Source organism: Xyrauchen texanus, chromosome 33, assembly GCF_025860055.1.
Source record: "Xyrauchen texanus isolate HMW12.3.18 chromosome 33, RBS_HiC_50CHRs, whole genome shotgun sequence".
In the NCBI taxonomy this organism is placed as follows: Eukaryota; Metazoa; Chordata; class Actinopteri; order Cypriniformes; family Catostomidae; genus Xyrauchen; species Xyrauchen texanus.
The window spans coordinates 18,642,214-18,669,305 of record NC_068308.1 but is presented as its reverse complement, the minus strand read 5'-3'; the positions used below and the strand labels follow the sequence as shown (position 1 = coordinate 18,669,305).

The 27,092-nt window shown below is 36.0% G+C and overlaps 4 protein-coding genes and 1 pseudogene across 4 annotated transcripts; 1 reads left to right on the top strand and 4 right to left on the bottom strand.

Annotated features, from left to right (window-relative positions):
• Positions 1-1,994: 1,994 nt before the first annotated feature.
• hbbe2 (hemoglobin beta embryonic-2) lies at positions 1,995-2,860 on the bottom strand. The gene is made up of 3 exons (XM_052103205.1): positions 2,744-2,860; positions 2,390-2,612; positions 1,995-2,248 (listed from the first exon to the last, which is right to left on the bottom strand). The coding sequence occupies exons 1-3, from the start codon at positions 2,833-2,835 to the stop codon at positions 2,120-2,122; spliced, it is 444 nt and encodes a 147-aa protein (XP_051959165.1). The 5' UTR covers positions 2,836-2,860; the 3' UTR covers positions 1,995-2,119.
• Positions 2,861-4,471: 1,611 nt separating this feature from the next.
• On the top strand, positions 4,472-5,260 carry hbae5 (hemoglobin, alpha embryonic 5). Its single transcript, XM_052103207.1, has 3 exons — positions 4,472-4,621; positions 4,732-4,939; positions 5,042-5,260. The coding sequence occupies exons 1-3, from the start codon at positions 4,527-4,529 to the stop codon at positions 5,168-5,170; spliced, it is 432 nt and encodes a 143-aa protein (XP_051959167.1). The 5' UTR covers positions 4,472-4,526; the 3' UTR covers positions 5,171-5,260.
• Positions 5,261-8,854: 3,594 nt separating this feature from the next.
• Positions 8,855-11,161, bottom strand: aqp8a.2 (aquaporin 8a, tandem duplicate 2). Its single transcript, XM_052103203.1, has 5 exons — positions 10,595-11,161; positions 10,198-10,324; positions 9,761-9,975; positions 9,543-9,677; positions 8,855-9,399 (listed from the first exon to the last, which is right to left on the bottom strand). Exons 1-5 carry the CDS (start codon positions 10,840-10,842, stop codon positions 9,357-9,359), a joined length of 768 nt encoding a protein of 255 aa, XP_051959163.1. The 5' UTR covers positions 10,843-11,161; the 3' UTR covers positions 8,855-9,356.
• A 775-nt stretch (positions 11,162-11,936) lies between these two features.
• Positions 11,937-15,499, bottom strand: LOC127627012 (aquaporin-8-like). Its single transcript, XM_052103202.1, has 5 exons — positions 14,697-15,499; positions 14,180-14,306; positions 13,767-13,981; positions 12,645-12,779; positions 11,937-12,160 (listed from the first exon to the last, which is right to left on the bottom strand). The coding sequence occupies exons 1-5, from the start codon at positions 14,993-14,995 to the stop codon at positions 12,118-12,120; spliced, it is 819 nt and encodes a 272-aa protein (XP_051959162.1). The 5' UTR covers positions 14,996-15,499; the 3' UTR covers positions 11,937-12,117.
• Positions 15,500-18,597: 3,098 nt separating this feature from the next.
• Positions 18,598-26,667, bottom strand: LOC127626663 (leucine carboxyl methyltransferase 1-like; annotated as a pseudogene).
• Between the last annotated feature and the right edge of the window lie 425 nt (positions 26,668-27,092).

The following is a 27,092-nucleotide window of genomic DNA, read 5'->3' as shown; positions in this document are numbered from 1 at the left end:
TCGCGCGAGTAAATGCGCCCTCTTTGCTTCGGTTAGACTGCGCGGATGACAGCGGATGTTTCATTTGTTTCTCTTTGCTTTCAGAACAACACGTGATGTAATAAGGAAAACACCGATCCCTTGTGTAATATCTCGTTGAGTCCAATTTGTGCATTATATAATTTAGTGCCTTGCAGACATAACTTTCAAGATAAAATGTGTCATAGCCTATTTCCGCTTTGAAGTATTTTAATGTTACATTGTAAAAACGACAATATACTTTTCTTTCAGTTGATGAAAAACTGAATGAGCCTAAAAGCTGAGGCGTCTTACAATTTCTTCGCGTGTCGGCCAAATATATAAAATATTATTTATGATTTCCAAAACAAAGTGTCAGGAGGAACACAGAAAGGGGGGAGCATCTCAATTAATAGTTTCTAAAGTTACAGTTTCTTATTAAATGTAGCTATTAAGAGGAATCTGTTTAACTTCGTTTTTTTTATATATATTTAAGTACTTTTTGTACATCTGTTTAGGCTATATATTTTTTTTTTCAATAAAAATACTAGTTTATTTTTTTAGAACGACTACATTCACCTAACAAATATCACGATGAGGAGACACCCTTTGTGGTTATGGCCTTATTTTATAGGCTACCAATGCCAATTAAACAGTGAAATTTGTAGAGTGTGAATTTTGGACAAAACAGAAAAAGTTTCATCCTGTTCTAACAAACTGGCCCTGTTTACCTTTAGATAAGATTTTGCTTTAAATTATGAGGAGCCTGATGAAAGGAAAACAATGTTTCGAAAGGACACAAAAAACAGTCGCAGCTCAGTAAAGTGTCCCACTCATACTGTATACCGTCAGAATATAAAAAAAAACATGGTCTTATTTAAATTAAGTTCATTATTTGATTTGATTTCCCACAGCATTTTGAAGTAAAACCATTGTAAAATTCAACAAGTTCCATATTTTCAATGTAAACATGAAATGCAGTTTTGTAATTCTGTTAGTAATTAATTGCAATTATGCAACCAATCAACTTTGAGCTTGTGGGTGAGCTTGGTACTTCAACCACCACTGAAGACCATTTTTTGACCCTAGAAAAACCTGGTTGTGCCATAGTGTATGGGTGTTTTGAAATTGTGAATGGTAGGTAAATTGCCGTGAGTCCAAAAAACAAAACAAACAAAAAAAAAAAACATTGTGGCCTTGTAAGGTTGGATGTGATCTTTTTTTGGTGTTAGAAATGAAAGATAGAAGGCATACTGGTATCAAGTACACCTACTATATGTCCAGGAACACATTAAAGTGCCGACGAAGATTTGCCTGTTCATTAATGTGGCACTGGCCATGGCATCAAAATCTCACTCCAGCCTGGTATCCAAAGTTGGCAACCCTTGTGTAGACCTTATCATAGCAGCGCCATATTTTATTTTTGACAGAAGAACAACGAGGCTGTGAGGGACAACATATGAGTTATGGAAAATCCATCCTATAACAATGATTTACTTTAAATGGAAGCAAATAATTTAGGGAAGTTTGAGATATTAAGCACAAAAACACATACGTTTAAACAAAACATGTTAACACTCCCCGGAGGAGATCTTCATATGCTTATGATATTGGCTTGAGTGGTTTATATAAAAAAAAATACAGAGTAATACAGTATATATACAGGAGTTCAGTTTAACACTGAAATACAGACTCTAAACTTTCAACGATTTTTATTTATTTCTTAATACAAAAATACAAAACGAAATTTTACCGATGACGGGGTCGTCATTCAAGGTCTAAACGGCAGATTTAATACATTTATATAACGTTCTTTATAGCTATTTCCTACATATTGCTTTTAAATCATATGTAGGCTTAAGTCTATCATTCTCGGTTACAAATAACAGCTACTTTATAGTCTAATTATTAATTTATTATTGATTAATTTGCAGGATATGTAAGATAAACCAGAGAAGTTTATAACACAGATCAAGAGCAATAGATTCAGCGATGAATGCATGGTGATGTGTCATGAATGATTTTCGCACAATGTTCAGTTTACTTGGTGTGGCACCAATTCCTCTTTATTCAGAGAGAAAAAAACACACTTATTTAAATGTTTTTCCATATGTTAAATGTCTTAATGGTACTGTCTGCACAGAGCAGAGACGACAACAGCGAGGAATTTCTGCCAGGCAGCCTGCATGTCAGGTGTGAAGGCTTTGCCCATAGTCGATGCAATCACGATGGTCAGGCAATCAGCCAGCAGCTGAAAAAGGAAATGCAGAATGGGGTCGGAATTAGTGTCATCGCAACAGATAAGTCATTTGTATAAGATACAGTCATAAAAAGTGTCTGTATCTATATGCATTAAACTATTGATTTTAGGATATTTGCTATATATCTGTACCCTGAAGTTGTCAGGGTCCACGTGCAGTTTCTCAGAGTGCAGCAGACTCAGCTCTGCGTAGGTCTTCTTGATATCATCCAAGTTCTTCATAGCTTTGTCAAGCCCGTGGAGAACAACAGTGCCGTGGGCTGCGACCATTTTATTAGACATGATTGCCTCTGCATTGTACAGGTTTCCAAAACCTCCGAAGTACCGCTGAGTCCAGGGATACACAATCAAGACCCTGAAATATACAAGAAAAACGGTCCTCTTGTAATCACGTTTTGTGTTCTCTAAAGAGACAAAGTTGAATAGCTAACAAAGTATACGCACACTATTTTGGACACCATTAACTGACTAAAGGACTATGTCTACCTGCCCAAGGCTTTGAGGCCAGCATCCTCATAATTAAGTTGGCTGAAAATCTCCTGGATGAAGGCACGCTCTTTGTCGGTCCACACAACCATGTTGTCAGTTGTTGATTTTCTTCTCCGTTATAAGGAAGACTCATACTTTTCCACTCGAGTTGATACTATTTATGCTATCGGGTTACGTAACCAAATCAAGAGATTTCACCTGATTGGCTAAAAGTTATCATGGGCAGAACACAAGAGGATGTGATTCTTGACGTTTGACATCGTGTTGATGAAGAGTGGCCTATACAAGAACAACCTAGCATTGCTATCTTTTCAGGAAAGTGTCAAATTTACAAACGTGTGTGTAAAATGTATATGTCTTTATACAGTTAAAAAAAAAACTATTAATCCATTGATTTTCGGGTTAAACCTTGTAATTGTTTAATGACATGATATGACAATGGCAATGGTTTCATAGATAAAACAGTAAAGCATATCCAATTTTAGAGCACATCATAATTTAACAGTAACATATGCATTCCGTCAAGTAGCTTTCGAAATGTGCTTCAACGCATATTAGGTGATATCAATTATTGTCGTGCTCTCAGCTGTTGGTTATCTCTTGCACATACGCATATTGAAAACGTCTCAACCTTATCTCCACTCACAGCCTTTCCTACGTACGTGGCACTCAAATTATTAAACTGCACTGGCCTATATATATATAAAAAAAAGCTTCAGTCCTAAATTAAAAGGGCGTGTGCTTTTTATCTGTTCCAACATGCAGGGAAATACTGTATTCCAGAGCCAATAAATGAAATATATGATTTAAAATCAATTCTGCAAGAAGAAAATCAGAGCACTTAAATTACCCCTGAGGATTTAGTCACTTATTTTCGTAACTGTTTTTAAACATTAGGATTAGTGTTAGGACAATGTACACTCCTATATAAGGTCATAATAAAGCTCTTGAAGTCGTCTTCTGCTGTTGTAGCCCATTAATCTCAAGGTTCGACATGTTGTGCATTCTTAGATGCTATTCTGTTCACTACACTTGTACAGAGGGGTTATTTGAGTTACTGTAGTGTTTCCGTCAGCTCAACACTATTCCAGCCCATCTGACACCAACAATCATGCCACGGTTGAAATCACTGAGATAAAAAATGTTCCCCATTCTGATGGTTGATGTGAACATTAACTGAAGCTCATGACACGTATCTGCATGATTTTATGCACTGCACTGCTGCCACATGATTGTTTGATTGGGTATTCGCATAAATATGAAGGTGCAGGTGTTCCTAATAAGGTGCTTAGTGAGTGTACATGTTTCATTTGGGTAAAATAACAAATACAATTTTGTTACGATGAAAGGTGACAAAAACAATATTTTAAAAACGAATCTAGGAGGCTTTCATAGGTAGACCTAAATGAACTATTCATCTAACGTATTAAAGCTTAAACAAACTGAGTCAATTTATAAATTAAGCAAGACTCTAAGTCTTGGAGAAGTTGAGGAATTCAGTGAAATCAGTTTTTGAGAGAGCTGCTTTGGGGTCATGAGATGATTATGATCTGACTTCATTTGACGTCCACTCGATCTGAAGTACGCATGTTTTATCACGTTCAACCCCAAAGATGTGGGCATCATGTCAATTTTCAATGTTTACTGGCAGATATTCAATTTTAAGGCCATTATCTTGGGTGTGCCCGCTCAACTATAAACGCTTAAAAAGAGGACCAACTTTTAGGTGGACGGAAGTCATTTGACCGCCACATCTATTCTTTCCAGACTTCGATTTAAAATGAGTCTTTCTGCTAAAGACAAAGCCGCTGTGAAAGGCTTTTGGGCGAAGATCGCCCCGAAGGCTGATGTAATTGGGAATGAGGCGTTGTCCAGGTAAGTCAAATTAGTCAGACTTTTTCTATATGGCATCGCATATTCTAGGTTAGTTGATTATCTAAGACTTTGAGCAAAACTGGCCTCTAAAATGTCCCATCATTTTGCAGAATGCTCTTGGTATACCCTCAGACCAAGACTTACTTCTCTCATTGGAGCGACCTGGCACCCGGCTCTGCTCCGGTGAGAACCCATGGCAAGAAGATAATGGGAGGACTCGGCCAGGCTGTAGAAAAAATCGAGGATCTTTTTGGCGGCATGCTCACTCTCAGCGAGCTTCATGCCTTTCAACTGAGAGTCGATCCTGCCAACTTCAGGGTGAATGATTTAGTACAACCTTAAATTGTTTCACAAAATCTATTCGTCCTGCTCAAAATGGTGAAATGTGAATTCTAATCCTCTTTTACCTTTATATAACAGATCCTGGCCCACAACATCGTTGTGGTGTTGTCCATGATCTTCCCTGATGACTTCACACCTGAGGTACACCTGGCCATGGACAAGTTCCTCGCAAGAGTGGCACTGGCTTTGTCTGACAAATACCGTTAATTAGTTTGACGACGTTAAACAGTCTTAATGATGTTTTGTCAACTTGGTCAACAACATGTCCTAATAAAAGAAACTGAAGATACTCATAAATGTGCATTTTTTTCTTTCTTCATAACATTGTTTTTTAATTGATATAATGACAAACTATCTAATCATGTGAATTCTGTTAGAATTCTGAAATATAGAATAGTACACTCAAACACATTTATGTAATTTTAGAATTTACGCAAAAAAATAAAAAAGCCACGCACATCCAAAAATTTATAAAACTGTGTGCAGGATCCAGAAGAAAAAAAACCCATAAAAAGCAAATAAATGAACCACACACCCTGAAAGCTCCCACAGACAGGATAAAAAAAAAAATTAAATTAAAAAAATAATCCTGTCTGTTGGAGCTTTCAAGGTGTGTTGTTCATTTATTTACTTTTTATGGGTTTTTTATTTTACTTTTTAAGTCTGTAAAATAAATACACGCACATCCAAATATTTATGAAAGTATGTGCAGGATACAAAAATAACACACGAAATAGTAAATGAAGGAACTGCACACTCTGAAAGACTCCTGAAAAAATGTAATAAAAGAAAATAAATAAATAAAGTAATAAGATTTTTTATTTAAATCCTGTCTATGGGATCTTTCAAAGCATGCGGTTTATTTATTTACTGTATTGCATTTCAAGTGTATCACAATGTCCATAAACTGAATTGGTCATTTGAAATAATGTGCATAAAATGCAAAGTAAGCTTTCAAAAAAAATGTATATATATATTTTCGCATCCAAAAATGGGGTGCAGGCCAGGATTCAAATAACACACCAAAAAAAGTTGAGGAACCGCACATATTTATGCTACAACAGCCTATATACATATATATTAAATGGGAGATTTCCAGTTGTATGCATTTAATTTCTTTAGGGGAGACCGGGGTTTGGCACACTTTATTCTTTGTTAAATATCTGGGAGAACACACGTTATGATACCAGTTAGAAGCAAATGAGAGCACACACTGTCACCAAACACTTATTGACTTTATAAGTTGTGCCAACCATCCCCGGTTTCCCCTGCTTTTTACATTTCAGTTGTATATGACAATTTTTCATCAACCTGATAATTTTTTAATAATGTGCATAAAATGTAGATATACATTACATATTAAACATAGAACAATTATTTTATATAGGCTATATTTCAAATTATTATTGCATATCTAGATGGATGGATGGACAGACAGACAGACAGACAGACAGACAGACAGACAGACAGACAGATAGATAGATAGATAGATAGATAGATAGATAGATAGATAGATAGATAGATTGATTGATTGATTGATTGATTGATTGATTGATTGATTGATTGATTGATTGATTGATTGATTAATAATAATAATTTTATTCCGCCTGAAAAATATTGCCCTATATTGCCTGCTCAGCCGTATCCCACTGACATACTATTGCACACACATCTGTCCACTGGAATGTCTCTGGATTTAGTGGTGTTGGATATGTTGTGAACTTAAGTGAATTCTATGTAGCCTATCTGTTGGTGAGCCCCAATTAAAGGCATCACTTGTTGTCGTGGAAACAATATATATATATATATATATATATATATATATATATATATATATATATATATATATATATATATATATATACTTTTTTGAGCGAAGCCTTGGTAAGAAAGTCTGTCACTGAATAGGTCATTGACGTTCATCCAAAGCTGATATCTTGATCATGTGACGCTTGAGTGCGCAATGCCTTTTCCAAATCTTAACGGCAAGTGCCGTTCATTTCAGTCCTCTTTCTAAAATACTGACAATTCCCTATTTGTAAACATTTGTCAGTATTTATTTGGGCATAAATCAATAAGTAACATTTCTCAAAAACAAATTTTACAGAAAAAATACAATATAGGCTAATTTAATATTTATTCCAAATGTTAAAAAGTTAAGTTCCCCTAAAAGTACATTTATTCCCACATTTATTGATATTCTTAAGCAAATATTGCTCATCGAAATAAACGGATTTGACTTAAAAACTTGTTTTGAACTTTACTTAATTTTGACGATGTAGTTACAACACAAGTCATTGAGTTTATGCTATAGACTAATAAAGAAACGTATTAGAAACAAAATACATTTGAGGAAACGCAACATAAAAGATGTTGCTGCATGTTTCTGTCTAAATGAAACACGTTAAGTTTTCTTAAATGTAAGATTACTTAATCTATTTGAGTTACCTTAACATTACAGTAAAAATAATACTTAACAAGACATTACATGTAATTTTACAATAAAAATATAAAAAAATATATGTTTTTTTTTAGATGTAAAAAGGATGATTTTACCATATAATTGATGGTACAAGTTATATTAAGTTTAACATGAGAGTACATGTACTTTTAAATAAACTATTGTTAAAATTACAGTAAAAATAATTACAGTAATAATAATTGGGCATTCCCAGAAGTCCACAACCTTAAGCTATCCATAAGCTACAACCTTGACTGTTATGTTCCACTATATTTTAAGAGTTTGGTCATGAACTTTATTACCACCTGATGGTGAAATCTCCAAACTGCAAATCCAGTAACTGAATTTGGACTTTGATCTGAGTTAAGAGGTGGTATTGAAACGTCTTAGCACAAATACCAAATTTTTAGGAAAATAGAAAATTGAGCTTAGCTCTACTTAATTTACACACAATACACCCACAGTTGCAAACACTCCCACCCACGCCCATTTCAGGGACTAAAAACGGTTCAAGGAACGAAAACAAAAACAATATTTTTAGCAGAACTTAACCGAAAACCAGAACGAAGTGATTTTCAACTGTTCTGGAGTGAAAACATTATTTAAAAAGCAGGGAACCGTTTATTACCAGTAGGTCCTAAATTGTGTTCCGATAATGTTTTCATGAAACTAAAGGCGAAAGGGTTTATCGCAGTACATTTTTGGAACTGCACCACATCATGTTGCCTGAAAATGTAAAACGTGCTTTTAGCCTGAAGTAAACTGCTGAAGCACACATTTCTTCACAACTGTCCATTATGGATGTCATATTTTGTGAATGAAGACCTTTTTAACAACTACTACATATACATACATGGCTAATTCTAAATAAAACATAATTAGATGTAAAAAGTTAATTTCTCTTAAAGTCTTCACTGAAATATTGTTTGATATGATGCATTAATACCTGAAGATTTTATGCTGTTTTGACTAAGAAGCAGATCTTTCATTAAAATTTTACTTGATTGTAATTAGCTGAGTGCTTGTCACGATTTCTATTCATTCTATTCAAATAGTTTTGTTTATTTTGAGGCAAGTGGCTTATTTTCAGCTTGTTTTTTTAAGACCATGTTGCTTGTTTCTCTTGTGAGATCTGGCAATGCTGTAGTTGGTATTTCACCCACCACTTATAAGTACTGTCAATTTTAAAAAGAACGTTATTAACCGTTTTTTATATTTGTTCTAATCACTATCCATTTGGAAAGGAGGCTCCAGAACTTCTGAACCGGAACAAAAAAAATACTGTTTTGCTCAGAATGTGAAGGTAAAAATGTAGGTCAGATTATTTCTATGAGTGTGATGATAGAAAAAAAAAAATGGAAAAACATTCAAACAAACAGATGTAGGCTTATTACATAATATATTTGAAAATGTTTGCAACTAAAAATAAGTTTATGATTACAGACAACTTTTATTAGGACAACAGTTCAGAAAACGTTTTTACAAAATAACGATGTGATTGCATGATGATTTTGATATATATATAGGTCAAAAATATTATTAAAATGATTTTTTTGTCATAGTTCAACAATGGGGACACTTGCAATAATAACAATTTGATCCTATAAAAATATGGTAAATGTGGCAAAATAAGGCTACAGTACTTCTAGTCATGTTTAAACTGGGGCCTGCCTGATGTAAGACACTCATCTGTGAAACATTATCAACAAGCATTAGCAGGATAGGTCATAAGCAACAGTAAACAAAGTCATTTACTGACATCTACTGGGCAACATAGTTTGTTAGATAGCCATGGGCAGCATCAATTTTGAATGCTTGGCTGTCATATAAATACAAGCAGAGAGATTTATAATTTTTTTTTTCTTTTTAAATGGATGCTGTGAACATGAAAATATACATTAAAAAAAATAATATCATAGACTGGCTCCAATATCATTTCAATATAATTCGCATCTTCTCATCTCCCAGAAGAAGCCTGATAAAACAAGAGAATAAGTATTAATGTAACAATCATTTCCTTATGGTAAATCCATACCTTGAGGGTCACCTATTAAATCTCAAGACTAAGATAGATGTTTTACTGATATTGCATTCTTTGGGGAAACAAGGCAAACTGACCTTACAAGTGCAGCAGCAACTAGACCTCCCCCCATTGGACCGACCCAGTATACCCAGTGATAAGACCAGTAGTTAGTCATCAGTGCAGGTCCAAAAGCTCTGGCAGGGTTCAAACAGGTTCCAGAAACATCACCGCTATTTAATAAACAGATAGAGGGACACATAAGTACATTAGAGGCAACAGAAGGATTTGGATATATTGTGTATTCTTGACTCACCCTGCCAGAATGTTGATAAGAACAGTGCAGCCTGCCATGAACGGCACCTGTGGGCTTTTGCTCTTTCCATTGACTGCCCCCAGCAGCACCACCATAGTTACTAGACATGTCATGGCCATTTCAGCAAAGACAGCCTTCCCCAGTTGCTCATCAGATTTAAGAATATCAAAGGCTGCTCCAGTAGCATTCATGTAGTTCTTGTTTGATGTCATAACCTTGACAATATATATATATATATATATATATATATATATATATATATATATATATATATATATATATATATATATATATATATATTCAGCATTGTTTACATAAAATTACAGGAAATTATTCTATTATTTATAAATAGACACCACTTTGTGCCTTGTCCTATGGAAAGAAACAATATTATTTGCGTTGTTCCTGAAATAAGTGCCTCTTTTTATTATGCACACCTTTGACATTGCAGCTCCTAGTACACCTCCGATTAGCTGACTAATTAGGTAGGGAATGACCATCGTCAGCTGCATTCCACCACATACATAGATAGCAATGGTGAAAGGAGGGTTGAAATGTGATCCACTGCAGAGAAAAATTACATTCAAGTGAGATCATTTGTAATCAAATCACTGTCAGAGCTAAAAAAAAAAAAAAAAAAACTAAAAGCAATAACAGGAATTCCAAACAGTTTGACATATATTAATGTAACCTAGAATACTTTAGAGAGATTAGCTTCTCTTAAATGTCAACCAATCATCAAATCAGCTGTAAAGCAGGTAATAGAACTTGAAATTCAATTATTATGCCCTTTAAAACATAAAGTAATAAAAATGATCCAATATTTTTTCTCACCTGATTTCTGCCATACATGCTACCAACACAGCTACTGCCAAACCGTGCACGAGCGCTGGCTGTAGCCTGCCTGCTGCCTCCACATTCTCAATTACAGACACGCAGCCAATGAAAACAAAAAACATTGTGCCCACCAGCTCAGCAACGCATGGCTGGATGACTCTCTCATACTTGCTTAGAGGCTTCGCTGTGTTTTTATACAGCAAAGTTTTGTCCAACTCTTGGAGCTCTAACTTTTCTGCTTCCATTGTCACCTGGGCTAGTGCACCTCCAAGCGCAAAGAGTAACTGACTGTGCTGGCCCAGCTAGATACCTCTCTTTCTGATAACAAAGCCAATTTGACTTGATCCACCATAAATCACTGCAAGGTGTGACGCATTACTGTGTAGATTGTTATAAATGATTCAGCAGTATATACAATCAAGCAAAGGTTTTAGGAGAGATTGGACAGATTTGGTGAGTTTAAAGTCCAGTGTACTGCAAATATAATGTCTTGAATCACTGCAAGGTTTTTCACATACAGTGTTGATGTTCATATAAATGCATGAGCAATAGACAAAACTGTTGTAGGATAATGCTAAATGAATATGTTCTTCGAAAAGCAAACATTTCCTATGTGGTGAATCTACCGAAGTATACCGTTAATGGACATTTGTGCATGCACCAGTCTGAGCAAGACCCCTAAATATTTGTTTATACCCGTAACAGATGTGTTGCATCACAGGTTACATTTGGCCTGTTTTTCTCCCACTATGAACTCTGTGTTATTGATTTTGTTGTCAAATGGATCATAACAGCCTGGCCTTGGGTGTAATTGCTATCAACCCAAATGGCATAATAAAACAGCACATGGAATTTGCTTGTTTTTCAAAGTGAACTTTGAGCTGAAATGTGATATGATTTGATGGATGTTTCATACATTTTATGAACATCTTAATATTCTCTGGATATCTTTAAAGTAAGTAAATTAAAAATACATTTATAAAATCACCCAATCTTAAGGGGTTCATTTGATCTTAATGCATAGCAGGCAGAATTTGTGAACTGTATTTGTACCAAAGACCTTGATAAGTTGTCATTGAACTGCTATAATAGTAAAATGCTTAATATACACTCACCGGGCACTTTATTAGGTATACCTTTACACCTACTTATTAATGTGATTATCTAATCAGCCACTTGTGTGCCAGCAGTGTAATGTACAGAATCATACAAATATGATTCAGCTTCAGTTAATGTTCACATCAACCATCAGAATGGGGAAAGAATTTGATCTCAGTGAATTTGAAGATGGTCAACAAAGTGAAGAAATGCATTTAGGCAAGATTTAACAAAAGACTGTTTATTAACATAAAATATTAGAATACATAATGGCAGGCTATATAAAAACTAAAACAAAACAAAATTCTTGAAAGATACAATGAACTTTAGAAGATAGTACTAAAATAAACGTTGAAAAATATCACACAATGCTTTACATAGCTTTACATGTTATCTTGAATCAGCACGTGATGCCACCTCCATCATTTAAAAACAACACGAATCTTCTTGTCTCCCATTATCAACCTAGAATGAATCAATAAATGTTATATTAGATATTACATACAAAGACTGAAAACACTGTATCAAATTGAAAACACAGAAATATATGTAATATGAATGTTTTTATACCAAATATAAATTCCTATTTTAGTTTAAGCTGTGTCAAAATTACATTTCAATTATGATGAACATTGTTGAAAAACAATAAATAAAATATACAGATATAAGACATAAAATCTGTCTGTTCACTACTCATAACACTCTAAGAGAACCCTCCATCTTAACACACATCATAAGAGTGTTTCACCTCTTAAAAGTGGAAAATAGACATGAATGATAACTCTCTCTTAAGAAATGTGAATGATGTGCAGTTTCATTTCATGGTTACATTGCAGTAAACTTAAAAACAAAGAAACAATGGCAAAGGTAATATATTAAATGACATATCACACTCTCTAAATAAAGAAAATGATTTACTGCAGTATGAAAGAGAAAGTTGTAAGAATACCTCACACAGCTGACAGTGACTAGAGCACCAGTCAAAGGTCCCACCCAATATATCCAGTGGTGTGTCCAGTAACCAGACACCACTGCTGGCCCAAATGCCCGTGCTGGATTCATACATGCTCCAGAGATTCCACCCCTATTTCACACAAAAGACAAATAATATTTATGTAATATTTTCATTTTTTCTTCTTTTAGAATTACATTACTACTGTAAATAAATAAATGGTAACACTTTGCAGTATTTGTTAAAATTAGTTAATGCATTAAGTATCATGAACTAACAATTAACTAATAATAATAATAATATCTTATTAAAGGAATAGTTCATCCAAAAATGAAAATTCTCTCATAATTTACTCACCCTCATGCCATCCTATATATACAGTACAGTGCAAAAGGCTCATAGGATGTTTCACAAAAACATTTATCTTAAGATGGTTATTTATGTCTGCTACTTTAGTGTGTCAATAACAAATATACATTTTATACTCCCAAGCATTACTTTTGCAAATAGAATAGAATAGAACAGGGAGCCCTGCAACAGATGGCATGGCCCTCACAGAGCCCCCCACTGATCATCGGGTCAGTCTGGGAAAACATAAAGAGACAGACGTAATTGAGACTAAAAGAACTGTGGCAAATTCTCCAAGAAGCTTGGAACATGAGTATTTAGGAGAATTGGTGCTGTTTTGAAGACAAAAGTGTTCACATCAAATATTGATTTAGCTCATTTTCTGTTTACTGGACTTTGAATGATGTTAATTGAATGATGTTAATAGAAGGGTGAGTAAATTGTGAGAGACTATACATTTTTGGGTGAACTATCCCTTTAATCTTGGTAAATATTAGTTTATCAAAATTCTATTGTTCATTGTTTGTCCATGTTAGTTCATAAAATATATTTAAACATGATAGCATATGTAGAAATTGACACTGACCAAGAATATTAAATGCTTTAAAAGTATAGTTCATTGTTAGTTCGTGTTCACTATTGCAGTAACTGATCTTTACAAATGCAACCTTATTATAAAGTGTTACCAAATAGATAAATAAACCATATGGCATAATATTCTAAACAATATATCATATTTATGTGACTTTGCATGAAATATTGGTTTTCTACCCAGCCAAGATATTTGCAGTCACAGTAAGTCCAATGCAGAAAGGAGCAAGTTGACTTCGGGTCCTTCCATTAATAGCGCCCATGCTGACAACCATTGTCAAGAAGAGTGTCATTATCATCTCTGCCACAGTCGCAGAGCCAATGCCATCAGTGGCCTGAACTGCATTGAATGCTGCTCCAGATGCATTTTCATATGCCATGCTTGTAGTGACAGCCTTAAGAAAGAACAAACAAAAATGGAAACAAAGTCAAGGAATCTCTTGCATCATAATGCATAAGAGTAATAAGAGAAAGTTTCAGTCACATTGCTGTAAGTGTAAATGATTGTTTTAGCCATTTGCCCAATAAGACTTCACCAGTTCAAGTCACAAACTCTATTACACACGTAGTAATACAGATGCTGGCACACATACTTTGGCAAGGCCGGCGGCAATCAGTCCACCTAACATTTGTGAGAGAACATATGGCACCAGGAAAATTAATTCCATTCCTCCGATGAGGTAAACACACACAGACACAGCTGGATTGAAGTGACCGCCACTGGAAGGCAAGATTACATAATCAGCTGATGTGAAGGTAGTCATGCAGAAATTATGTTATAATAAAGTTATACAATCAATTAAAAAACATGCTTTCTAAAATTATTAAAACAGACTAACAACTTCCCAGTAATAAATTCTCAGTTTCCCCTTTTAAATTATAATTAAACATTTAAAATAAATTGATATATACATTTAAATGCATTAATTATTTTGCAGAGTAAACATATTTTAAGTGTAATGTTAAATGTCTTTAGATGCATATATAAAATGTCAGTTTTGTTGTTGTTAAATATGCAATTCCAGTGACGTTATTCCATACCTCTGATTATATTTATAAGTCTAATCATTTGATGAATCAAACTCACACAACTCAACACATAGCAGTTACCTGATTTCACCAAAAATTGCAATTGCGATAGCCAGTGCTAGTCCATGTGCCAGGGCAGGCTGGATGCTTCCACTGATGCCCACATTGCCCATCACTGACACACAGCCCACAAACATGAAGAGAGTGGAGCCGAGGATCTCTGCCAGGCATGGCTGAATGTAATGCTCAAAGAAGGACCCTCTCTTAGGCTGATTTTGAAGGCTGTCCCCTCCATTGCCAGAGGCTACAGTAAAAAGCTCTGACTTTGACTCTGTTGATGTCATTTTGTCTGTGCGAAACTTCAGGTGGTCTGTGCACATGTGCGGCAGTTTTGTACTGATAAAGGTGTATGGCGGATGGGGTGGGCGTAAGGCGGGCCAACAGTCTCCCCCTTCGTCACTCCCAGTGGCTTGGGAAAATACACTAAACAATTACAGCGGTAGAGAGCATTGTTTCAGGGGTGACGGGTTCAGGATATAGCTTATCATCCACCAGCGTGATATTACACAACAGAGGCTAATAAAATTTGTATAACCAACACTCATGTCACTCAAGGTCTGCTAGCTTGTCTTATGTAATTGAATTGATCTGGGCTAATGCAGTTTCCCAAACTTTATCATTCTAATGCATACTATGGATTGGTCTGTATTTCAGTGTGGCCTTAAGCAATTTTGTCTGTCCAGTCATTTGTCTGCATGCACTTATCGCAGTACTGCACTCTGCTCTCCCTCTTTTGCAGTAAATCGGGGTTCCTGTAGCAGTAAATAACAGCACAAGGTCGTTTTGGGTTAATGTTTCTCTTAAGGGTCTCACTGACAGAAATGAACATAGAGAAAGACTGCAGGATGTCTGGATGTTGATGGCTAAAGAGGAAACATTTCCCTTTTTTGTGTCTTTTAATCACCTTTTGTTTTCCAAATCTACTTCCTGGTAATTATTTGTGACCTTTTAAAAATACAGTCAGAAGGAAATGAATGACACAAAACAAACTCTTGATTTAAAGAGTAAACTAACATTTATAAAGCGTAAAATAAAAATGCAATTAGGTATTTAAATTTACACCCATCCTTGCAGAAGTATCCTTAAACTTACTAACAGTAACATTTCCTGAAGGAATATGGTGTGCAGTTGAATGACATTTTTAGTTTTTAGTAATCAAAATTAGCATTTTAATTTAAAGGGATAGTTCACACAAAAATGAGAATTCTCTCATCATTTACTCACCCTCATGGCACCCCAGATGTGTTTGACTATCTTCTGGAGAACACAAACAGATTTATAGAACAATATCTCGGCTCTATGGGTCCATACAATGCAAGTGAATGGTGATCAGCACTTTAAAGCTCTAAAAAGCACAAAGGTAGCATAAAAGTAATAAATTCGACTCCATTGGTTAAATTAATTTCTACTAAAGCGAAACAATCGCTTTGGGTGTGAAACAGTCCTTATTTTTTATTAAAACCATAAATCTCCACTTGGAGATATATGGTAAAAAAAAACCAATTACATTTTCTCACACAAACGCATTATATCACTTCTGAAGACGTGGTTTAAACCACTAGTTTTCTGGATTAATTTATGCTGCTTTAAGTGATTTTTGGAGCTTCAAAGTTCTGGTCACCATTCACTTGCATTGTATGGACAGAGAGAGCCGAGATATACTTCTAAAAATCTTTGTGTTCTGCAGAAAAAAGAAAGTCATACCTATCTTGGATGACTTTAGGTTGAGTAAATGATGAGAGAATTTTCATTTTTGGGTTAACGAGCCTGGCCCTGCGATGGACTGGCGACCTGTCCAGGGTGTCCCCCGCCTTTCGCCCAATGTTAGCTGGGATAGGCTCCAGCCCCCCACGACCCTGTACACAGGATAAGCGGTTGACGATGGATGGATGGATGGATGGATGGGTTAACTAGCCCTTTAAGGCTGCTCAGCAAAGTTTATATAGTCTGGATGATTTTCATTCAAGGTTTTTGATCCTATAACAATTTTTAAAAATGCAGATAATGTAAAATGGTTTTATAATCAAAAGGTATTCTAAAGTGCAACAGTAAATCATGCACGTCAAGCTAATTTATATTTCTAATCATCTTTATCATCACTACTGCTGAATTTTAGGTGTTTTTAAGCCCACTAACATTCCTATACTGCGGATATATATAACGTTTACTCACCCCTGTTAAAACAGCAGGGTTTGTTGATGTAAACAATTAAACACATTTTTTGCACCTTTAATGTAAAAATGACAACCTATGCTATGCCACTGAAAACCAAAGTGAGACATTTCAGAGAAAAAAAAAGAAAACAAACTTAACTGCATAAGCACATCCCTGAACTATCACTTAGTTGAAGCACCCTTTGATTTTATTACAGCACTCAGTCTGTTTGGATAAGAGTCTATTAGCTTGGCACATCTTGACTTGGGAATATTTTCCCACTCTTCTTTACAAAAACATTCCAGATCTGTCAAATTGCAATGACATCTCCTGTGTACAGCCCTCTTCAGGCCTCCCACCATAGATTTTCTATAGGATTCAGGTCTGGGCTCTGGCTGGGCCATTCGAAAACATTCATCTTTTTTTGCTTTTGTTGATTTGGATGTGTGCTTTGGATTATGGTCATGCTGAAAGGTCTCTTCATTTTCAGCTTTCTAGCAGATGCCAGAAGGCTTTGTGCCAAAATTGACTGGTACTTGGAGCTATTCATGATTCCTGCCACTTTCAATAAAGTCCCAGTTCTGAAGAAAAGCAGCCCCAAAGCATGACGCTGCCACCACCATGCTTCACCGTGAGTATGGTGTTCTTTTGCTGATATACTGTGTTGTTTTTGCGCCAAACATACATTTTATCATTTTGGGCAAAAAGTTCAATCTTGGTCTCATCAGACCAAAAAAAATGGTTTTGAGAGACTGGATATAGGTTTTTGCCAGGCTTGGATTATTTTTTTTTCATGAGAAAAGGCTTGGACTTACCACCCTGCCCCATAGCCCAGACATATGAAGAATTCGGGAGATAGTTGTCACCCGTAGTGAGCAACCAGTACTTGCCAGAAAGAGCTGCAGCTCCTTTAATGTTGCTGTAGGCCTCTTGACAGCCTCTCGACCCAGTTTTCTCTTTGTCTTCTCATCAATTTTGGAGGGACGTCCTGTTATTGATAAAGTCACTGTTGTGCCATACTTTCTCCAATTGTTGATGACTGTCTTCACTGCGTTCCATGGGATATCTAATTGGAAAAAATTGAGTAGCCCTCACCTGAGGGATACCTTTCAACAATGAGATCCCATTGATGCCTTGTAAGCTCTTTGTGGACCATGGCTCTTGTAGTAGCATGCAACCAAGATAATGTCCTACAAGAACAGCTGAGATTTATTTGGAGTCACTTCAGGTGAAGACAGGTGTGTACTATTTCACATGAGCTTGATGATTGGTTGATTCTGAATTATTATTTTTTTGTCTATGAAATGTGTCACTTTGGTGTTCAGTGGCATTGCATAAGTTGTAATTTTTACATTAAAAGTGCAAAACATCTTTGTTTAAATTTTTACATCACAAAAATATGCTGTTTTAACAGGGGTGTGTAGAATTTTTATATCCACTGTAGCTAACAAAATTGTCTATTTCTATAAAAAAAAATTGTTTCTGAGATCTTTTGAATATTTCACAATAGTTTAAAGATGGCCATGGCATTCATTTGGATGCATTTAAAAAAATTCTTAATGAGCATGGTACACAGGGCTGGACTAGTAATCTGGCATACTGGACATTTTCCCGGTGGGCTGATGCACTTTGGGGCCGATCATGGGCGGATTGGCCATCGGGAGAACCGAGCGGGCTGGTGTGTTGGCTGCAAAATGTGCCGGATGGGGCGCGATAAGCTAAAAAGAGGTCCGTTCTGCCGCGTTATGCAGAACCACAAAATGGCGCCTCAATATGCAGAAAAGGACAGCAAAAATAGCAGAATTAAAACCTCACCTAAATTGAACTTGTGTTTTATAGCCCAGCAGATGCAGGAGTGTTGTAGAAGCTGTTGCAGAAGCTCCTTTTCATCTAAAAGACATTCAATTCTGTGAATGTAAAACAACACATGGTAGGTTACTGTAAAGATTCTGATGGCAACAATTCCTGGCAAAGACTGTGCAAATATGGTATTCTTAATAAAAACAGTTCATGTTTGGAAAGTGTACAATACCTGGCTAGGTCTTCCTGAGGAAGCATGCTATAGACCATCATCATTTCCAGTACATTCACACTAGCCTGTCGACAGAAAGCATTCTTTCTGTGGAAACAAACATTGAACACCGTCATCATAACAAATACAAAAAAATGTCAATTTGAATAATAATTTCAATCAATGAATAAAAACTAATTTTGCACTGTTCTTTTATAAATTGAGCAGATATGTGGAGAAGGCACATGGTGCTTGAATCAAATACTTACACTCTAAGGTGTCTGCTCAAGCTCACAATGGGTTAGGTTTGCGTTAACCCGTGAGACTGAACAGTGCTGGCAGCAGATGCAGTAAACAAACCCCAGAGCTTAACTGCACCGTTTTCCTGAATCTTGATCACCCATTGTACACTGAGCAGGAAAACAACTTTGCATTCCAAGTAATACTCTGAGTAATGTTTTGATTGAACTTTGAAAGATATTATTTGTCTGTATGAGGTAGAACAATCAAGTTTGACAGCTCATTGCATGGAGTACAATACTAATGCAATGAATTCTGAATAGAGTTTCTTACTCGAGTCCAGCTACTGACACACATCCACCCCCGCCAGATTGCATAGTTGTCTCTGCAGATTCTCAATCATGATTTGACCAAAACGATCTTCCATGTTCACCTGAAAACATCTGGACAGTTAGCAGTGCAGACAGGACATAATTGTGCTAAAATCTTTCTAGTTAATTGTTTGATTTGATCAAAATTTACAAATTTAAACCAAAGGCCTGTACTGCCCTGCAAAGGAAAAATGCATTAACCACACATTTCGTCAAAACTAAGTAACTGAAATAGTGTTCGATCAGGGGTTTTCAAGCTGAGGTTCATGAGGGGGCAACACTAATATACACACACTAAGCACTTTATTAGAAACAACAACTTATTCATGTGATTTTCTAATCAGCCAATCGTGTGGCAGCAGTGCAATGCATAAAGCCATGCAGATACGGATCAGGAGATTCAGTTAATGTTCACATCAACCATCAGAATGGGGGAAAAAAATTCTCTCACTATTTTAGACCGTGCTATGATTGTTGGTGATTGGGCTACAACAGCAGAAGACCACATCAGGCACTTTGTTATAGGACCATAGTGATCCTAATAAAGTGCTCAGTGAGTGTATGTTTTTATACTGTATATGTCCCGCAAATATATTTATAATATAATAATAAAAAAAATTTCCTTAGAAGGAATAAAAATAAATAAATAAAACAACCTAGATAATTTGAATTGTAATTTCATGATTTATGGTATAAATGGGTCTTTACACATGCAATTATAGGACCATTTATTTATTTTTTTTATTTATATTTTAGAAAGGTTGTCCCTAGTAAGGGATGGTCATATTTGGAGATCCTTGGTATTACAAAGATTTAAAACCCCTGTATTAAATCATGATCTGTCATATGACAGACATGTTTGGCTCAACTATGATCAGATTCAGAGAAAACAGAGTGAGAATAATATAATATAATAATATATAATGCACATTTCGCTGGACATTCAAAAAACTTTGAAGCCATATTCTCAATTTCATTCTTGGCATAGTTACTAGGTTTTCACTTTGTAGAAATGTAGTATTAAGGATATGAACTCGCCTGTTCGTAGTTAACGTACATTACAGTGTGGAGGGTGTATGAAACCCAGTTCAACAGTTTGGAGGACTGCTTATGCGTCATTTACATCAGTATGCATTCTGACAGAAACGGAATGGGCAAACTGGGTGGAAAGAAGCCGAAATACTGGGATAAAGGAACGATAAACTACAATCATTCTGATCTTATCAAAGGCGGCAAAGTGTTTCTTTACAACACCCTTCCTAAGATTAAGTTCAGATATGGCTTGCTCTTGATAGAGGCTAAATTTTAACTTTCCTGCATAAAAGAGTAATCCTTTACAATTATATTTCTTTGGCATCAGCGGAGGTATCAGGTGTGGCAAGAACATGTTGTTATTATTTTTCTTAATCTTATTGGGAAAATCATGACATAATTGGCTCATGTGCATTATAGCAAAGCAAGAATTCTGTTCTTGGAAACCAAAATAGACCATTACCATAATATCTTAATGTACACAGTTGTAAATCACATTTTGTATGACAGGTTTACGTGAGACAATAAGCTACAGACTTTTTATTTTAGAAAAACTAATGACACTGATGGGATTTGCAGGCAAGCTGGCAAAAGCCAAGGCGCCAGGTTAGGGTGGACTCAACAGGAAGAAAATAAAAACTCTAAGGTAAGAGGCCTTGAAAATGATGCCATTGATGTCATATAGCTTACGAAACAGTAGCTTCCTTTAGGTCTCATCAGTTTAGATAAAAGAAAACTTGAACTTATTGACGCATCTAAGGAAACTCTAAATGCTCCCAAGTGTACTATTGTTGTCAACAATATCAACAGAGATGCACGAAACAAAACAACAGATGCATGTTACTCCTACTGGGACACCGAACAGGATGGGTCAACCCTATTTAGGATGCAAAGTATCATGAATCTTATAGTTTCTAGACAATTAACAAATAAAAAATATGTAAAGTTCCTCCAAGTGTTTGATTTAGCCACAGCATCAAACACCTCACATGTAAATGAGGAATTAAACATGTGAATGTTCGTTTTATAACACAAAACTGTAAATCACAATAGAGATCATAGTGGTTCATTCAGATGTAACTGCCAAAACTATAAAATCATCTTATCATCTTTGATAACAATGTTGTTAAAACATTGAAAAAAAAAAAAAAATGCACGGTGTGATATAAAGCCTCAAAGGACACTGAATTAAAATTTCACTAAGGTTGTAACATACTGAAATTTCTTTAGTTTGTCCTCTGACGTAGGTAGGTCCCTGAGATCAGCACTGATGATACAATATCTGTCCAGGCTGTGACACTGTTAGAGTTTGCAGTGGAAAAGATCCCTACAAAACAGCAACTAAATAAGTAAATTGCTCTGTAATATACAGTGCATCCGGAAAGTATTCACAGCGCTTCACTTTTTCCACATTTTGTTATGTTACAGACATATTCCAAAATTGATTAAATTCATTATTTTCCTCAAAATTCTACAAACAATAGCCCATAATGACAACATGAAAGAAGTTTGTTTGAAATCTTTGCAAATTTATAAAAAAAATAAAAATATAAAAAAAATCCCATGCACATAAGTATTCACAGCCTTTGCTCAATACTTTGTTGAAGCACCTTTGGCACCAACTTGTGTATGATGCCACAAGCTTGGCACCCGTATATTTGGCCAGTATCTCCCATTCTTATTTGCTGGACCTCTCAAGCTCCATCAGGATGGATTGGGAGTGTCGGTGCACAGGCATTTTCAGATCTCTCCAGAGATGTTCAATCGAGTTCAAGTCTGGACTCTGGCTGGGCCACTCAAGGACATTCACAGAGTTGTCCCATAGCCACTCCTTTGTTAGCTAGGCTGTGTGCTTAGGGTCGTTGTCCTGTTGGAAGATGAACCTTTGCCCCAGTCTGAGGTCCAGAGCGCTCTGGAGCAGGTTTTCATCAAGGATGTCTCTGTACATTGCTGCATTCATCTTTCCCTTGATCCTGACTAGTCTCCCAGATCCTGCCACTGAAAAACATCCCCACTGTTTGCTGCCACCACCATGCTTCACTGTAGGGATGGTATTGGCCAGGTGATGAGCGGTGCCTGGTTTCCTCCAGACATGATGCTTGCCATTCAGGCCAAAGTGTTCAATCTTTGTTTCATCAGACCAGAGAATTTTGTTTCTCATGGTATGAGAGTCATTCAGGTGCCTTTTGGCAAACTCCAGACGGGCTGTCATGTGCCTTTTACTGAGGAGTGGCTTCCGTCTGGCCACTCTACCATACAGGCCTGATTGGTGGAGTGCTGCAGAGATGGTTGTTCTTCTGGAAGGTTCTCCTCTCTCCACAGAGAAACGCTGGAGCTCTGTCAGAGTGACCATCGGGCGGCCAGCTCTAGGAAGAGTCCTGGTGGTTCCAAACTTATTCCATTTACGGATGATGGAGGCCACTGAGCTCATTGGGACCTTCAATGCTGAAGAAATCTTTCTGTACCCTTCCCCAGATCTGTGCCTTGATACAATCCTGTCCCGGAGGTCTACAGACAATTCCTTGGACTTCATGGCTTGGTTTGTGCTCTGACATGCACTGTTAGAGAGAGATCTGAAAATGGCTGTGAACCAACACTCCCCATCCAACCTGATGGAGCTTGAGAGGTCCTGCAAAGAAGAATGGGAGAAACTGGCCAAAAATAGGTGTACCAAGCTTGTAGCATCATACTCAAAATGACGTGCCAAAGGTGCTTCAACAAAGTATTGAGCAAAGGCTGTGAATACTTATGTACATGGGATTATTTTCGTTTTTATTTGTAATAAATTTGCAAAGATTTCAAACAAACTTCTTTCATGTTGTCATTATGGGGTGTTGTTTGTAGAATTTTGAGGAAAATAATTAATTGAATACATTTTGGAATAAGGCTGTAACATAACAAAATGTGGAAAAAGTGAAGCGCTGTGAATTCTTTCCGGATGCACTGTAAAAGTTTAACTTCAATACCAAGAATTAGTTCAATCAAAGGTTTCAACAATGGAGGTTTTGTCCTGTAAATGTATCCAAAAAAATATAAAGCATAAAATAACTATGAATACAAATGAATCACGATAGATAGATAAACACTTTATTTGAAAGTCTACATTAAAATGTTTAAAAATTCCTTTAAAAAAAAAAAAAGAGAGGAAAATTCAATGGAGGACTAGGAGTGCCATTTAAAAATAGATGTAAAATGTGCCTGTGCTTGCAGTCAGTGTGCCTTAAAGGGGCATGTCTTACAGAGGCCAGGGAGGGGCTCTCTCAGGTGGAAGTGACCATTGAGCCAAATGCCTGAGACCGAATACATAAAAATAAAACAAAATCTTGGGTAGGCCTAGCCCACCTTTGTCAATCGGCCTATCCAGTTTAATGAAATGTAATCTGGGACGATTGCCTTTCCAAATTAAGGACTTTGTTGCAGGTAGTGATTTTGGAATACAATTAACTGTAATAACATTAAATAAATGTAATGAGGCCCACCTGCCCACATCGCTCGAAAAACGTTTTATTAAAGGGTCAAAATGAACTCTAAATAAATCACACAAATTTGCTGGGAATAAAATACCTACATACTTAATGTCCTGTTTAGGCCACTGAAAGGTGCCCGGCTGAAAAGCTGTTATCGGGCAGTACGCTGTCAGAGCCAAAGCTTCGGATTTAGACCAATTAACTCTGTATTCCGATAATTTAGAAAATGAATGAATAATTCTGTGGAGGCAAAGCATAGATCTAGTGGGGTAAAAGACGTATAAAAAAAATATATTATCTGCATAAAGCAAAAGCTTGTGTCACACCTCCCGCCACCACCTCTGGAAAATCATCCTCCTTTCTAATAAACCCCACCTGATCTATATGTATAAGAGATGTCATAACTTTACTTAATCGGTTAGCCAAAATGTTTTACAATATTTTAACATCAGGCTGGATCAGGGAAATTGGACCTGGATCTTTGTCCTTTTTAAGAATCAGACTGATCCTAGCTTGTATCATGGTTGGCAGAAGCTTTCCATTCTTTAATGATTCCGTGACCATTATCCATTCTTGAATTAATCAGAAAAAATGAAAAAGTGTATGGTGGCCAGACCTTTGAAGTTCTTAAAAGCATATAAAGGCAGCATAACAGTAATCCATATGACTCCAGTGGTTAAATATATGTCTTCAGAAGTGATATGATAGGTGTGGATGAGAAACAGATATATGGATGAGAAACAGATATATATATATATATATATATATATATATATATATATATATATATATATATATATATATATATATATATATATATGTTACTATAAATTCTTCTCCCAGCCCAGTAAGTAGATATGCACAAAGAACGTCAAAAACAAAAGACGACGAATGCGAAAGTGGAGATTTATTGTAAAAAAGGACTTAAATATTTATCTGTTTCTCACCCACACCTATCATACCACTTCTGAAGACATGGATTGAACCACTGGAGTTGTATGGATTACTTTTATGCTGCCTTTGTGTGACTTTTGGACCTTCAAATTTCTGACCACCATTCATTTGCAATGTGATGATCAACTGAGCTGAAATATTAATCTAAAAATCTTTGTGCTCTGCAGAAGTAAGTCACACACATCAGGGATGGCATGAGAGTGTGTAAAATATGAGAAAATGTCATTTTTAGATCTCGATCTCTTTAAAATAGCTAAATGTGAAGTTAATGAAAAAAAAACTCATCTCCAAAACGTAGTATCCAGTCCTTCCCCAAGATTCACCACCTGGCAGTCACATTGTGTCTTCCTTAGAAAAGCATCAAGAAGATGAGTCACCCATTTGACAGGACCATAATAACCTACAGCACAATGAACACACAGTGGCAAAATTCATCTAACGCAATGGCAAAAGTTAACCAGAAGGGGGAGATAGTTCAACAATAAAGCTTACATCTGTTGCTCACAGATGCTTTACGTTCACCTATTTGCCTCACAAAATACTGAATGTAGAGGTCAGTCCAGTAAACTTTACTCGTTGCAAACCTGCAATATAAGGTTCTCTTAAATAAAATGTTTTTATTTTGGAAGGTTAATGGCAAATAGCATTCCTATTAGACATATCAAATATTTCTAATCGGTCAATGAGATTGTGTCAAACGAAATTAGTCATAACATTGAGCATAACCACAGTATCGTTGCATCTACTTAAGTCTAATTGATGATACTTATAATGGTTTTTAATATTAACAATTTATAGAATGTCATAAAGGAAGCACTCAGAAACATGCTAAACTCATATCATAAAATCCCTTAATTTTATTGTGGATTATTGTGCTTGCACACCATGCTACCTTACATGTCGATGCATCGTCCCATGTTGATCTGACCGCTTCATCAGCAGTGTCAGAATATATAAATTGTTGCTTGGATGCCATGAACACTTACATATTGTTAGCAACGTAACAATATTTGAACAATTACTGCAGATAAATACACTGCGTTAATTACTGTATTCGTATCACCTCAAATGCTATATGTTAGCTAAACTGGCCCGGCTTTGAAAAACGCAGCAAGCAAAATATCAATCCTTCATTGTCAAGATATAAGCAGCTTCTTTAAATCTTTTTTTTTTTTCCAAGCACATTAATTAGCATCGAGCATACTGATTCATACAGCAGCTAAAACAGAAGGAAAACTGCAGTAGCGAGCACTCAGGTGAAACATCACATGTTTACATCCCTTTCTGCTGACACATCTCTTCTTTTTTCTTTTTGCCGGATGGAAAACCAGCTAATGGTGCATTTCTGCCACCAACTAGACCGGAGTGTGGAACATCGAGAATAGGAGAGAGAAAAACAAAGGAAGACTAAATTCTTTATTCTTGGTCTGTTGTTCTTTTCTTTACATATATTTCAAAATGTGGGATGCATATTGATGTAGCTGTCTGTCCAGAAATAGTCCTTTGAACCATCAGCACAAATCTGTAATAGCGAAAAATATTTCTGGTTTATATATTGTCTAACCACAACCTCCTTTGAAATCTCACATGATTTATGATCGATTATTTCCTGTAGCTGCAAATCTACATTTGACTTTGGAAACAACCATGGGGGTGTTGCACACCAAACAATAGTGGGACAAATCTCCATACTTGTCAGACACATTTCCACAACGCCTTTCTACCAGCATTCCAACCAAAATTTTAGACTTTGTTGTTTCCATGTTCCCAGCAATCATCTAATATCTTTTTCACAGGATGATTGTCTCCATGACCTCAAATTGAAACCCAATAGACCAGTCAATTTATGTCTTCGGATGTCCAGCAGCATTTCTCCCATCTCCACTTGAATGGCTGGGACTGGAGATGTTCTAAAAGCACCACAGCATATTCTCATTGCTTGTACTTGTATTAATTCTACTTTCTTAAGTACTGTTGTTGATGCAGACCCCTTTGCTATACTCCAATAATCCAAGGATGACCTTATCACTGCACAGTATATATCATAAAGAGACTGATGACTTGCTCCCCAATCCAAACCTGCCAGACGTCTTAATCAATGTATACCCTTTTTACATTTGGTTATTAACTTGAATATTTACTCCAAATGTCAACCTTGTATCCATCCACACACCTATATCTGATTACC

Coding starts and splice junctions, on each gene's coding strand:
- hbbe2 (XM_052103205.1), bottom strand. CDS start 2,835: ATGGTTGTGTGGACCGACAAAGAGCGTGCCTTCATCCAGGAGATTTTC. Junction 2,613..2,743: donor GGCCTCAAAGCCTTGGGCAG/GTAGACATAGTC, acceptor TGTATATTTCAG/GGTCTTGATTGTGTATCCCT. Junction 2,249..2,389: donor TGGACCCTGACAACTTCAGG/GTACAGATATAT, acceptor TTCCTTTTTCAG/CTGCTGGCTGATTGCCTGAC.
- hbae5 (XM_052103207.1), top strand. CDS start 4,527: ATGAGTCTTTCTGCTAAAGACAAAGCCGCTGTGAAAGGCTTTTGGGCG. Junction 4,622..4,731: donor GGGAATGAGGCGTTGTCCAG/GTAAGTCAAATT, acceptor ATCATTTTGCAG/AATGCTCTTGGTATACCCTC. Junction 4,940..5,041: donor TCGATCCTGCCAACTTCAGG/GTGAATGATTTA, acceptor TTTATATAACAG/ATCCTGGCCCACAACATCGT.
- aqp8a.2 (XM_052103203.1), bottom strand. CDS start 10,842: ATGGAAGCAGAAAAGTTAGAGCTCCAAGAGTTGGACAAAACTTTGCTG. Junction 9,976..10,197: donor TAGGAGCTGCAATGTCAAAG/GTGTGCATAATA, acceptor TATATTGTCAAG/GTTATGACATCAAACAAGAA. Junction 9,400..9,542: donor GTTGCTGCTGCACTTGTAAG/GTCAGTTTGCCT, acceptor TTGTTTTATCAG/GCTTCTTCTGGGAGATGAGA.
- LOC127627012 (XM_052103202.1), bottom strand. CDS start 14,995: ATGTGCACAGACCACCTGAAGTTTCGCACAGACAAAATGACATCAACA. Junction 13,982..14,179: donor TTGCCGCCGGCCTTGCCAAA/GTATGTGTGCCA, acceptor TTCTTTCTTAAG/GCTGTCACTACAAGCATGGC. Junction 12,780..13,766: donor ACTGCAAATATCTTGGCTGG/GTAGAAAACCAA, acceptor TGTGTGAAATAG/GGGTGGAATCTCTGGAGCAT.